The 13,109-nt window shown below is 46.1% G+C and overlaps 1 protein-coding gene across 2 annotated transcripts in view; it reads right to left on the bottom strand.

Moving 5' to 3' along the window:
* The window catches only part of LOC147011327 (importin subunit alpha-7-like), a 56,081-nt gene that overhangs the window by 13,017 nt on the left and 29,955 nt on the right, over positions 1–13,109 (bottom strand). For both annotated transcript variants that reach the window (XM_085856999.1, XM_085857000.1), the window contains 5 exons: positions 9,272–9,374; positions 9,088–9,182; positions 1,582–1,713; positions 545–633; positions 96–195 (listed from right to left, as the gene is read on the bottom strand). In XM_085856999.1, the coding sequence (XP_085713125.1) occupies positions 96–195; positions 545–633; positions 1,582–1,713; positions 9,088–9,182; positions 9,272–9,374 (519 nt within the window). The remainder of the gene's footprint in view (positions 1–95; positions 196–544; positions 634–1,581; positions 1,714–9,087; positions 9,183–9,271; positions 9,375–13,109) is intronic.

The following is a 13,109-nucleotide window of genomic DNA, read 5'->3' as shown; positions in this document are numbered from 1 at the left end:
AAGGATCACATCACGAGCGAGGAACTCAATGTGGTGACCGATGTTCCAGGTGAGAAAACTCCAACAGAAGGGGAGCCCGAGGCAGACGTGCATACCTTGGCAAAGTCCGGCGGTGGATTTTTCCCCCGACAAAGGTTGGACAGCGCCCAAACAGCATTCCGTGTCATTGTGAGACGAGTCGAGTTGGTGAGGAGCCTGGTGAACAGGAATAAAGTTGAGAGCACTTTCAAAATGATGAAATTATCTAATAAATATTGATAAGATAATGTTTAATTGCCATGGGAACAAGGCGTGGCCCTTTCAAAGGTTAACCTCTTTTGCTCTCGAGGTAATGCTCAAAACGTCAGCTCCAGCTCATTTCCCATGGCAGTAAAAGTCAGTCCATCAGATAGACTCCAACCACCACAATCAAGACAAATTCTTCACCGTGCAAACTACCTTATCAAAAGGACAAAGTTGCTGAAACCACGACTGTAAACAAAATGTCGCCAAGGGATGGCCAAAAATCCCCGAGTGCATTGTGGGACATGTCTTGCAGACTCACTGGAGGAGAGGTGCCAGGATATTGCAGTCCAACACGAAGTCACGACACTCAGCACTGTCCCCTGCAATGTTCCCCAGTGCCCAGACTGCCTGCATGGAGCACAGAGACAGTACAGTGTCAACAGGTTTATAACGAGCTGAACCAGAAACAGGAGCGTGAACCCCTCCCCCCCAACAAATCAGCATGAGCATTAACTACCCAACCCACCCTACTCCTCCACCCACCAAAACTTTGAAAAGAGCAAATTTTAAAATGTACAAATATATATATATATATATATATATATATATATATATATATATATATATATATATATATATATATATGTTTTATTACCTCGATTAAACAGCACATATAGAATGAATTTAGTCACAAATACATGCTGACAGGATACAAGGAACAAAGCGTTTGGCAACAGAGGCCTTTTGCTGGATACACAATTATTGTTATACAGAACCAACAAAATAATCAACAAACAACAACAATGGTTGCAGTTTGTGAACCCAACTCCTACCCCCACCTCCAATCCCCTTCCTTTGCTCACCCACCTCCACCTCCTGCTCCTCAAACACTGCATTTCAAACATTAACCCTGTGGATTTCAAACCCTGTAGGTTAGAGCAGGGATTTGTACTTGTTCAGGGTGCTGGCAGTAACTCGCCTACTCTTCACGAAGGACACCATGGGACCTTTAACATCTACCGACTGATGCTGCCAGACAGGACACCCGGCTTAACGTCCACCCAAGGGATGGTACACATATTTATGCCTCGCCTGGCATGAGAAACTCTCAGATACCCTCTCAACTCTCCCCCCCTTATTAGTAATGACCCAAAATCTTTTTCTCCCCCTTTCTCCTCCCACCCTACACCTTAACTCATTTATTGCACAGACAGGATGAAGGCTCAAAGGTAGAACGATTCGACTGCACTCTCTCCTTAGGCCTAAGTGGTGGAGATGAGCTGAGACACAATATGCAAATCCATAATTTCTTGCACAATGAATGTAGAGAACAACCGACGCAGATGGCCAGCTTACCTGCTCTTGTACATCCTCAAATGGCGAGGAGAGCAGATCAATAAAGATGGGCACAGCCCCGGCCGTGATCACCACTCTCGTTTGTGCAGATGTCCCAGATGCGATGTTCGTTAGCGCCCACGAGGCCTCAAACTGCAGGACACGGACAACATCTTTGCAATCCAGGAATCGTGAGACAACTGAAATGTCGGCACAAGAGCTATCCCGATCCAATCTTACCATCATGAAGCAAAGGTGGATGTCACCGAAACTCCAAAATGAACATGTCGCACAAATAGTGCCACCTCTGGTGGCACCCGGTATTACAAATCATCTTCCTTTACACCTCATATGATATGAAGTATGACATGTGACCAATAAAAAATTTTTCAAAATCATAAAGTGCATTTCCAAGGATGTGCCGCAGCACATTTCCCACTGAAGACGGGCAGGAGTGCCCGAGTGCCTGGTCAAAATAACAGCAATGATTTTATTAACCACGAGCAAATACAACCTGTCGCTTCGTTGACGGGTCGATAAAGTGGGGGGGGGGGGGGACAGAAAGAAAGAGCGAGAGAGCGAGAGAGCAGGCAGGTGTAGAGTAAGAGGGGGAAGGGGAGACGGAGGATGAAGGTGGGGAGAGCGACATCTCACCAAACACTGCTATTCACTGCGGGAGGGAGGGTGCGTCACGCACGCACGCACGATACTTCGAGACCTGGGAGGGATCCGTTCTACCTTCTGAAACCCACTGAAGTAACTTGCATGAATACATATGATGACACTAATCACTTGCATACCCAAAACTCAAGTCCCAGGAAGTCTACCTTAAGCCAGGAGAGACATGAAGTTATGCCAGAACCAATAGAGAGTGTTGTCAGCATGGTAACCATGTAGGAAATGGTCAACGTTCCCGAGTTAAAGCAGGATCAGATGCACGATCGGGGTGCAGAGGACAAGAAGGCAGTGAAAGACATTCTCTCAAATGGAGTACGAGTACGGGGAACACAAATCTTGAAAGCAATTGGATATGGAGGAAAACGTCAAAATAGGAATGTAAAACCAAGGATACTGCTCAACCAACTTGACAGTCACAAAAAGAAAAGGTGGGTATTCCAGCATCAGCTTAGAGCTTGAGGCACAGTGAACAATGGAAATCAAGACAAGAGCTGAGAACAAGGAAGGAAGGTGGTGAGCGAAACCTCATCATTAGACAGGGGAAAATTCTCACCAGGGAAAATAAATGCCCAACCGATCTTGGCGAGTTAAAAAAATGAATCTGAGCGTCCAAAATGAGGATGTGCATCCCTCTCTCACCCCCTAGTCTCCTGCTCCCTTTGTTATGGGTTTGAGCAGAATTATGTCTCCTGCTCAGAGCATAAAGGATGTAAAAGGGTATGTTATGGAACAAAACCATCCTCAAACTGCAAGCTACGACAAACAAACTTGTACACAGCTTGGATAGATTACAAAAAAAGCCTTTGACGGTGTCCCACCTTCATGGCTTATATAATGCGTTTAAAGTACACAAAATGGACCCCCAGATAGTCACACTGATTGAGAAAGCAATGATGCTCTGGAACACAATTCTGATATTACCTTGCCTGGAAGGAAAGACTGAAAACCTCACAGAAAAAAATACGACATGGTATCTCACAAGGTGACAGTCTCTCTCTCTCCCCACCTCCACCTCCTGTTTTGTCTGGCCCTGGACCCACAGAGTAACCTCATCAATGAGCAAGGACAGGGATACAATCTGATATGCAACAGAAAAACGACGAAACAAACAAGAAAGGCGACACACCGACTGACTGTACATGGATGTCATAAAACTCTTCACCCCAAAATGATAACAAATCGGTAGATCAACCGAAACTAGTGAAGCAGGACATCCGAATGGAGTTTGGTGTTGACAAATGTGCCAAATGCAAATTTGTACAAGAAAAACAAAAACAAACAACTCAATCGATGAAAGTACAACAATACAGGAACGAGAAAATGAAGCATCCGATCTTACAAACACCTTGGAATAGAAGAAGTGCCCCAGGTACAACACAAAACAATGTGTAAAACAATCAGGAGAGGGTAATTGAACAGAATAAGACTAATTCTGAAGTCATCCCTCTCTCCAAGAAACAAAACCAGAGTGATAAACCAACTTGCAGTGCCGATACTGTATTCCAATATGGCCGTGCAATTATAAACTGGCCACAATTTGAGATCAACAATCCAGACATCAAAACAAGGAATCCTCTAACTATTCACAAGATGTTCCACAAAAACCAATGCAATGCACAAAAACCAAAGGTTGTACTTAACGAGACGAGAAGGAGGCGGCGGTCTGATGGAGCTTAAACAAGTGCACAGAACATCGTGTGCAGGGCGAGCGGAGGATGTGAAAATCAACAGACTACCGGATGAGATTTGCACATGAGCAAGAAAACAAGACGCCAGAAAACGGATCCTTAATCCATTTAGCAACAAATTTCCAAAGACAGGTGCAAATGATGGATTCTACACAGGAAAACGAAAAACAAACAAACACAGCCCCAATGATTGCAAAGAAGAAGAGAGAAAAAACGAAACCGACAAAAATAAATATCAGCAGACGTACTCAAACAAAGTGGGACAATGACAAAAGAGCAGGAAGATTTTTTTTTAAAAGCTCGACAGAACAGCGATTGACAAGGAAGGTTCAATGGAATGGCTAAGAAGAGGTCAAATTAATTGGGAGAGAGAACGAGTCATTATCAATGCCCAAGATCAAGGACATTACACTAATGCTTTTAAGAAAATGGCGGGATCGAGTCAATTGGACAAGTGCAGGTTTTGTCGGGAAGAAACAGAAAGTACCAGCCACTTCCAACCAAAGCATGATGATGAAGATATCGCACTGAGCAACTCTCCACAACATCTCTCCAATAACAGTAATGGCAGTAACGTAGAACTTGCAGGAGCCAGATGGGGTTTCCCAATGGATATCCAGAAGTGGCGAGGAACAACCACACCAAATAACCACTAATTAGTCAGAAAAGAAAAAAGGGAACAGGAAACAAAATGAACTGAAAGTTGTGTACTGCAATGTGGACTCATTAATGAACAAGACACCTAAACTTCAAGTTCGTATTGGAGAAATGGACCCAGATCTTATTGTTATCACAGAAGTTCGACCAAATAACAGACTAAAATTGTGTCATCGGAAATTCCTCTGGACGGATATGACCTATTCATGAATATTGAATGCAAAAGGAGTAAGTAGAGGAGTCGCTATCTGTGCTACAGGCTTCAGAGGATAATGTCGAATCTGAATTTAGAGAGGTTGAACGGTGCTCCTTGTATCTGAACGGAAGGAACAAACTGCTTGTCGGCTGCATCTAGAGGAGTCCTGCGAGTAGCACAGAGACCTCTAAAGAATTGTGTGATGTGCTTGACGTAGCATGCACTGAATCAGAGGGCACTAATACACAGGTTCTTGGAATTGGAGATACGAGTGCATGCCCGTAGGTGCAAACAAAACAAAACAAAAAAAAAACTTTCAAACCGCATGCCAGAAACGACACAGGCCGTTCCTTCGCTCTCACGTGCCCGTACATGCAAAAAAAACCTCAAACCGCGTGCCAGAAACAACAACCACACAGGCCGTTCCTTCGCTCTCATAAACGACGACTAGATTGGGCCATTGTGTTTATCTATAAATGCGCATAAGAAATCGAGAAATTATTACAATACAGTAAGTCATCACTATGCGGAAATAGTGCGTGCCCATATGGAATGTTCACATGCAATCCACAAATTATCGCTTGCATTGATTTTGCCTTTTATCGCAAGGAAAAACACATAGAGAAGAGGAAAGAGGAGAAAAAAAAAAAACGTGCAAAAAATAATTTACTTCCTGCTTCAGAGCATACCAGCACTCTGATGTTACCCAAATTTTTACACCGTCTAATATGAAAACGATCATAACTTGGGGCATTGTGTTTATCTATAAATGCACATAAATCGAGAAATTAATAGAATACACGAAGTCATCATTATCCGGAAGCCCGTATGTTGTAACCCGTAATGGGGAATGCGGCTGCCCGTAAAAAAAAAAAAAATAATAATAATAATGATAAATAAATATTCAAACCGCGAGCAACAAACAACAACCACACAGGCCGTTTCTTCACTCTCGCGTGCCCGTACGTGGGTGGCGCGGAAGTTTGCATATCACAGTTACGATGACTCGCAATTTAGATTTTAATGGCCAATTATTCAATTTGCGCCAACGTATTTTGCCTTTTCGCAATATCCTCGCAAGGAAAAACAAAAAGAAAAGAGAAGAGAGAAAAAAAATTACTTCCTGGTTTGGAGCATACCAGCTCACTGATGTTACCGAAATTTATGCACCGTCTAATATGAAAACGATCATAACTTGCGGCATTGTGTTTATCTATAAATGCGCATAAGAAATCGAGAAATCATTAGAATACACGAAGTCATCACTCTCCGGAAGTCCGTACGTTGTAACCTGTAATGGGGAACGCGGCTGAGCTTCCCTTCCCCATTGGCCACGCCCACGCAACAACGTGTATTGTCATTGGTTTGGTAAATAAATGGCCATAACTTGGGAAGCACTTGTCCGATTAATATCAAACCTTGAAAAGGCACATCCTCAGGTACCCAGCAATATACCTGGCAAGTTTCAATTAGATCGGACCAGCGGTTGTCGAGAAACAGCGGACACACACACACACACACACACACACACACACACACACACACACACACACACACACACACACACACACACACACACACACACACACACACACACACACACACACACACACACACACACACACACACACACACACACACACACACACACACACACCTGGAATTATAGATAGATGATTTTTCCAGATATTGACTGGTCCCAGGCACATCGTTCTGCGGCACTGCATCACCCATCTCACCTAATTTTGGACATCATCCAAGGAAACTTTCTGCACCAACACATCAGACAACCAACACGTTTTCAATCAGGTCAGCATGCAAATACACTCGACCTTGTAATTACCAGTTCGAAGGACATGGTCTCATTAGTCAATTACACCGATCCCCTTGGACTTGGTGATCATTGCTGCATAGAGATCTTACTCAACCTACTGAGTCATCCCCACACCGAAGACAAGACAAGCTGCTTCACTTTCACAAGAGTGACCACGATGGTTTGACTGTTGAATTTGGGATTGACTGGGAGGAGGAACTTGATGATAAAAGCTCGAAGCAAGCTTGAGAGCAATTTACCAATAAACAAGTTTGTACCAAGAAGGAGAACTACGCAGAGCAAGAGGACAAAACATCAACATCAACAAAGGCGGCACGACTTGACTCAAGGAAAAAGAAACAACTCTGGGATAAGTACAAGGATGCCAGGGGTGATCCAGACCGTTTGAACGAACTGAGAGCTATTACGAGATCATTAAACATCTAGTTTGAAGAAGAGCTTGTGGACAGCCGTGGAGACAACACAAAAGGCTTCTGGATGTACATTAACGGCAAAGCAAAGGGGAGAAATTGAGTTGGAAACCTTGCTAAGGAGGATGGTTGACTCACCACGACAAAGGAAAAGAAAGCAGGGATCCTCAACAACTACTTCGGAAGTGTATTTACCCATGAAGATCTCCACAACCTGCCTACATTGTCACATATGCATGATGGATCAAACTTGAACAATGTTAGGCAGCATAGAGCGTTAAAAGGAAGTTTAGAGGACTGAAGATTAGCAAGTCAGCTGGTCTCGATAATATCCATCCACAGCTATTGAAACTGCAAACTCTGCAGCACTTCCACGAACACGAATCTTCAATAAATCACTTGAGGAAGGGATCTTACCATAAGCATGGAAGAAAGCAAACATAACACTAATCCACACGAAAGGTCGCAAACAGAAAGCTGACAACTACACCCCCATTAGCCTTGCATCAGTGGAAGGGAAAATCCTGGAAAGTAATGGAGTACATGGAGGTCAACAACCTGTTGCCTACCAACTAACATGGTTTCACACTCACCAATGGTTGCAAATGGATGGACCAAACTGCTCCCATGAGGGGAAGCCTATCGATGGAGCGTAGCTCAACACAGACGTGCATTCGACAGTGTTCCACATGAGAGGTGACTCGTGAAGAATCCAAGGGCAGATCCCATCCAGGATTCACAACTTTTTGAACGACGGGCCAATGTGTCACAGTCAATGGAGCTGCATCTCCATGGATTCCGGTACATAGCGGAATACCGTAAGGAAGTGTGCTCGGGCAGACATTGTTTGTAGCCTTCATTAATGACCCACCTGCGGAAGTGCAGACAAGCGTACAAACATTCGCGGATGACCCGAATGTAACGCTGCAGAAAAAGAAGCTCTCCAAGCACACCTGGGCAGAGTGGACCTTTGGGCTGACAGATGGCAACTCCCTTTCAACGAGTCAAAATGTACTCCATATAGGTGGGAGTAATTCTAGTGCCAGGTATACAATGTGAGGAACTAAACTGCAGAGTATGGCAACAGAAAAGGATTTGGGAGTGGTTGTTGAGAGCAAGCTGAATTTTCACCAACATTTCTCGACTCAGGTCAGCAGGGCATACGAAAACCTCGGGATTGTTAAGAGGACCTTCGTCACCTTAAACATCAACCCCCCCCCCCCTTACTGTTTAAGGCTCTTGTTCGTCCCCACCTGGAGTATGGTAATTACCTCTGGCACCGAGGTTCAAACTAGATTCTGACAAAGTGGAAAGGGCGCAGAGAAGGGACAACAAACTCATCCCGGGTATTTGCCATCCCAGCTGTCAACAGAGGCTAATTGAACTGAACATGTATTCCCTGCTCTACCGGAGAAGAAGAGGGGACATGATCCTGGCGTACCACATTTTACATGGAACGGTTAAACTGGACCCAGAAGACTTCTTTACCCAACAGCACAATACAAACACCAGAGGACACTCCTTAAAGATCTTCAAAAGAAAGGAGCCACCAAGAAGTCAGGAATAAGTTCTTCTCACATCACATACTCGATTGGAATAATCTTCCGCAAAGCACTGTAGAAGACTCCTCTATCCACACTTTCAGGACCAGCCTTGACAAGCATTGTGGGTTGGGGGGACGGGGGGAGGGGGAGATGCAAACTACCCTAACCCCTCACACGTGTATGCATATTTATAGTAAAGTTCACAGGACGCAGTGACCGGGAGCTACAGAGATGATGATCTGCTTCTACGAACACCACTACCTCTCTTCCATTTTACAGCTACTGGAGTGTATAATCATAATTGTTTCAGTGAAAGTTATTCAGAAAACGAGTGGAAAAAAAGGTTTGTTTTTATTTTCTGGGCATCCAAAATGTTAAAATGCTTTCCCTGCAGGGAACCCAGAAAATGAAAACTGGAGGAGCACAACATGAGAGTGGCAAGTCACACTCGTCCACTCGAAAGAATGAAGCATGGTGTTTGCGAACAACGTGTGGACGAGTGGAAGCAGACTCACGCTACCTGCAGCATGTTGCTATCTGTCCTCTTGAGGAACTCGACGAAGCGTGGAACCACTCCCTGCGAGGCTATAACCTCATCTATTGGAGGGTTTGGCTCTGCAAACAAATGGTTTCACTTATTGTAAAACAAGATATTTCCAAACCACACCAGTGACAAAATCAAACTTGTATGTGCAAAGGCATGCCTTTTGAGAGGAGCTTCCTGAATTTCTGAGTGGCAGCAAGTTGCTGCTCTGTGTCGGTGGAAAAGATCATGTGCAGCACATCCACAGAGATCGTGGAGAAATCCTGAAAATATACACAACAGTGTGAGGAACATGAGATTACAAGTGGCAACAGCAGTGGCTTGTAAACAATGCCAAAAGATAAATAATGATCTGGATGCATCACAATATCTTACAAACAAAATAAATAAATTTATTATGCTTCAGAAAATTATAAACCAAAACATATGAATGCCATACAAGCAAAACTGAGATGCTTGAGAAAAAGCAGGTGAGACCTGATACAGAGGCAGAGATGGCGGCAGGGGGGGGGGTCAACAGACCGGGGCGAGCGGCGGAGGGGGGGCAACAGACGGGGCCGAGCGGAGGAGGGGGGGCAACAGACGGGGGCGAGCGGCCGAGGGGGCAACAGACGGGGGCAACAGACGGGGGCGAGCGGCCGAGGGGGGCAACAGATGGGGGCGAGCGGTGGAGGGGGGCAACAGACGGGGGCGAGCGGCGGAGGGAGGTAACAGACGGGGGCAAGCGACGGAGGAGGGCAACAGACGGGGGCGAGCGACGGAGGAGGCAAAAGACAGGGCAAGCGATGGTACGCCCAGTGACGGTACGGCGTGTGGTACCCCACTATGTCTCAGAAGGGAGTCATCTGAAGACACGGGTCCTACTCCCCTCCCTACAAACATCTCCACGGTGCTTGCGACTCGCTGCGTGCGGCACGGCCCTCCAAGGGTAGTCTGTGGGGGTCGACGACTGTCATTCCATCGACAAGCCTGGTGTTGGCTTAGTGGTTAGGGTGGCAGCTTGGGATCCTAGGGTCCTGAGTTCAAGCCCCATTGGCCGCTGAATAAATATACCAGGGGGACAGACTCAGCCTGTCATCCTTCCGAGGTCGGCAAAATGGAACCAGTGTGTACTGGTAGAGGGGCACTGCATCTGCAACACAGTCGCGCTTCCAAGATATGATAGCTACCCCGGCAGCTAAGCTGCCATAGGCAAGAAGAAGATTCCATCGGCAGCCTCCATCGGGGTAAACAAGATGGTACTACACGGAGTTTCAGGAAGGAAAACAGGGAATATGAAGGTGGTGGGTTTGGGGTGGATTAACTAGGGTAGTAAAGATCAAGATTTTGGATGGGGGGGGGGAGATACGAGACGGTGAACAGCTGTTTTGAAGACTTCGAGGGAGGCGTGGGATGAAAGAGTGTGTGGGAGTTTTTTGCAGAGGTGGGGGGGGGGGAAGAGAAGAGGAATGAAAGAGGGAAGGTGAGCAGTGATTCTTGATTTTGTCAGTTTCACCAGAAGGGGTTTTTCGGCAGACCTTGAGCGCCCTGAGGAAATAAGGGGAGGGGGGGGGACAGGTCACAAACAGAGCAGGGGGGCAAGGCCGGAGAGAAGACTGTGGAAGACAGAAAGACCACTGACCTGCCTCTGGAGGAGAGAGAACCAAAGACTCAGCTTCATCACATGAGATGCCAATGGTCCTGAGAGCCTTGGTTTCCACAGCATGAAGTTAAGCTGGGTGAGAGGCAGGAGCACCACCCCAAAGGGGGGAACATTACTCCATCAGACTGTGGATGAAAGCTTTGTACGTGGTCAGGAGCTCAGGTGAGCCAAGGAAGGACTTCGCACGACTTAGGATGCCCAGTCGGCGTCTGGCTTTGGAGGCTACCGCCGGGGGGGGGGGGAGGGGGGGCAAACAGGGTGGTTGATGGACCTGATCTGGGCGCTTGGACAGCGTTCATCACAGGGGACCACAAGTGAACCAATAGTGGGATGGTTCACGGTCCCACACTGCCATGGACATCCACTCCAGTGGTCTGGAGCTTCAGTTGATTGCCTCTGCGCCGTGGTGGTCAACACCTGACATGTGGTGGAGTGCATCCGGGTGGGGAGGGAGGACAACTGGCCAGGGTGGTTGTCGAGCCAGCACCGATCCCTTCCATGAAAAACCAATTTTCATCATATTTATTTGAAATTTGAACAGGGTTTGCATATCACATGACTGAATTCAACCACCCATTATTTTTGAAGTCAACATAAGCCAAAAGTCGACAACTTCGGTGAAATTTCTAAAATCCTCAATTTTCATCCAATTTATTTGAAATTTGAACAGGGTTTGAAATCAGTGACCTGATGTGCAACCACCAATTATTTTTATGGTCAAATTTGTTTTAGGGATTTCCGCTCGACACGACGTCTTTCTTGTCTGTCTGTCTGCCTGCCTGTCAATTACGTGGTACCCTTCTGAACCCCAAGACCCCCAAAAAGGGGGTCATAGAAATGTGTAATTTTGAATGATCATAGAAATGCCTAAAAACATTTTTCAGGAGGGGTGACAACTACAACATTACATTTTAAAATTAGCAGATATCGGGCTACAATCCCATACCAACATTGCTTTGTTATACCGAGGCAGGGGTGTCAAAATTTAGAGCACTTTTTGGGGCCTTGGCCACAGCACAAGTTGTGTTAAGTGGAGTTGTGAGCCCTGTTCTGTTTCTGGTTTTCATCAATGATCTCTCTGACTGTGGAAAATCCTCTATCTCTTTGCAGATGACTCCAGCCTCTGCTGCACCATCTGTCATCACTCAGACTGGCAAGCAGCAGCTTCTTCATTCTGCAGATCTGGATAAAATCACAAGCTGGTCCAACACGTGGAACATCTCTTTTAATCCCGACAAATCTCACAATCACGATGTCTCTCCGACAGGACCTTCTGGAACCCCCCCCCCCCAACCTACTTTCTCAACAATCCTCTTGAAGAAGACCTTTCATTCAAGCTTTGGGGTGTCACTGTCTGCCACGATCTTTTCTGGGAAAGCCACATTTCCAAGCTGGCCTCTAAAGCCAGTCGCCGACTGGGAATCCTCCGTCATGCAAAGTCCTTTCTGAACACATCAGAGCTCCTGACAACAAACAAACCTTTAATCCACAGCCTGATGGAGTACTACTCTCCTATCTGGGCTGGTGCTCCCGCCTCTCACCTTTCTTGGTTTCACGCTGTGGAAACCAAGGCATGTAGGATCATTGGTATCTCCCATGAAGAGGCTGAGTCATTGGGTCTCTCACTCTTACCACAGGCAGGTCGGTGGTCTTTCGATCTATGACAGTCTCCTCTCCGGCCTCGCCCCCCCCTCCGCTCTGTCTGCGATATGTCCCCCCCCCCATATTTCCGCAGGGCGCTCAAGGTCTGCCAGCAACCCTCTTCTGGTTAAACTCCCAAAATCAAGAATCACTGCTCAACTTCACTCTTTCATTCCTCTTTTTTCCCACCTCTGGAACAAACTCCCATACACTCTTCCATCCCATTTTTCCCTCCAGGTCTTCAAAACAGCTGTTCACCACCATCTCTTATCTTCTCCCATCCAAAACCATGATCTTTTCTACCGCTGTTAATCCACCCCAAACCCACCTTCAAATTCCCTGCTTTCCTTCCTGAAAGTCCCCCGTAGTGTCCATCTTGTTTACCCCGTGTAACCCACCCCATCCCATCCCTCTCCCGCTCCTCTACTTGTCTCCTGCTCCCCTTGTTGTACATTCTGTGTGTTCGCTCTTATATGAGCCTCAACATTGTATACAATAAATAGACAATTATTCAAATAGTCCTTCAGACAGGAAAAAGACTTGACATGGGTAGAGGGGGGAGCAGGAAGTTGATATCAAATATTTCACCACATGAAGGTACAAAAAAAAAATAGATGACCTCGTATATCGTAAAGTGCAAGGTTGTTCTGTCAGGCTGACTGCGACAGTCACACAAGAGTAAGAATGGTGGAAACGATGCCATTGGTGTTAATGA

This window comes from Eptatretus burgeri, chromosome 15, assembly GCF_056783735.1.
Source record: "Eptatretus burgeri isolate ZD-2024b chromosome 15, Ebu_testis_v1, whole genome shotgun sequence".
NCBI classification, from domain to species: Eukaryota; Metazoa; Chordata; class Myxini; order Myxiniformes; family Myxinidae; genus Eptatretus; species Eptatretus burgeri.
The sequence above is the reverse complement of the archived record's forward strand: the minus strand, read 5'-3'. Positions and strand labels throughout refer to the sequence as shown.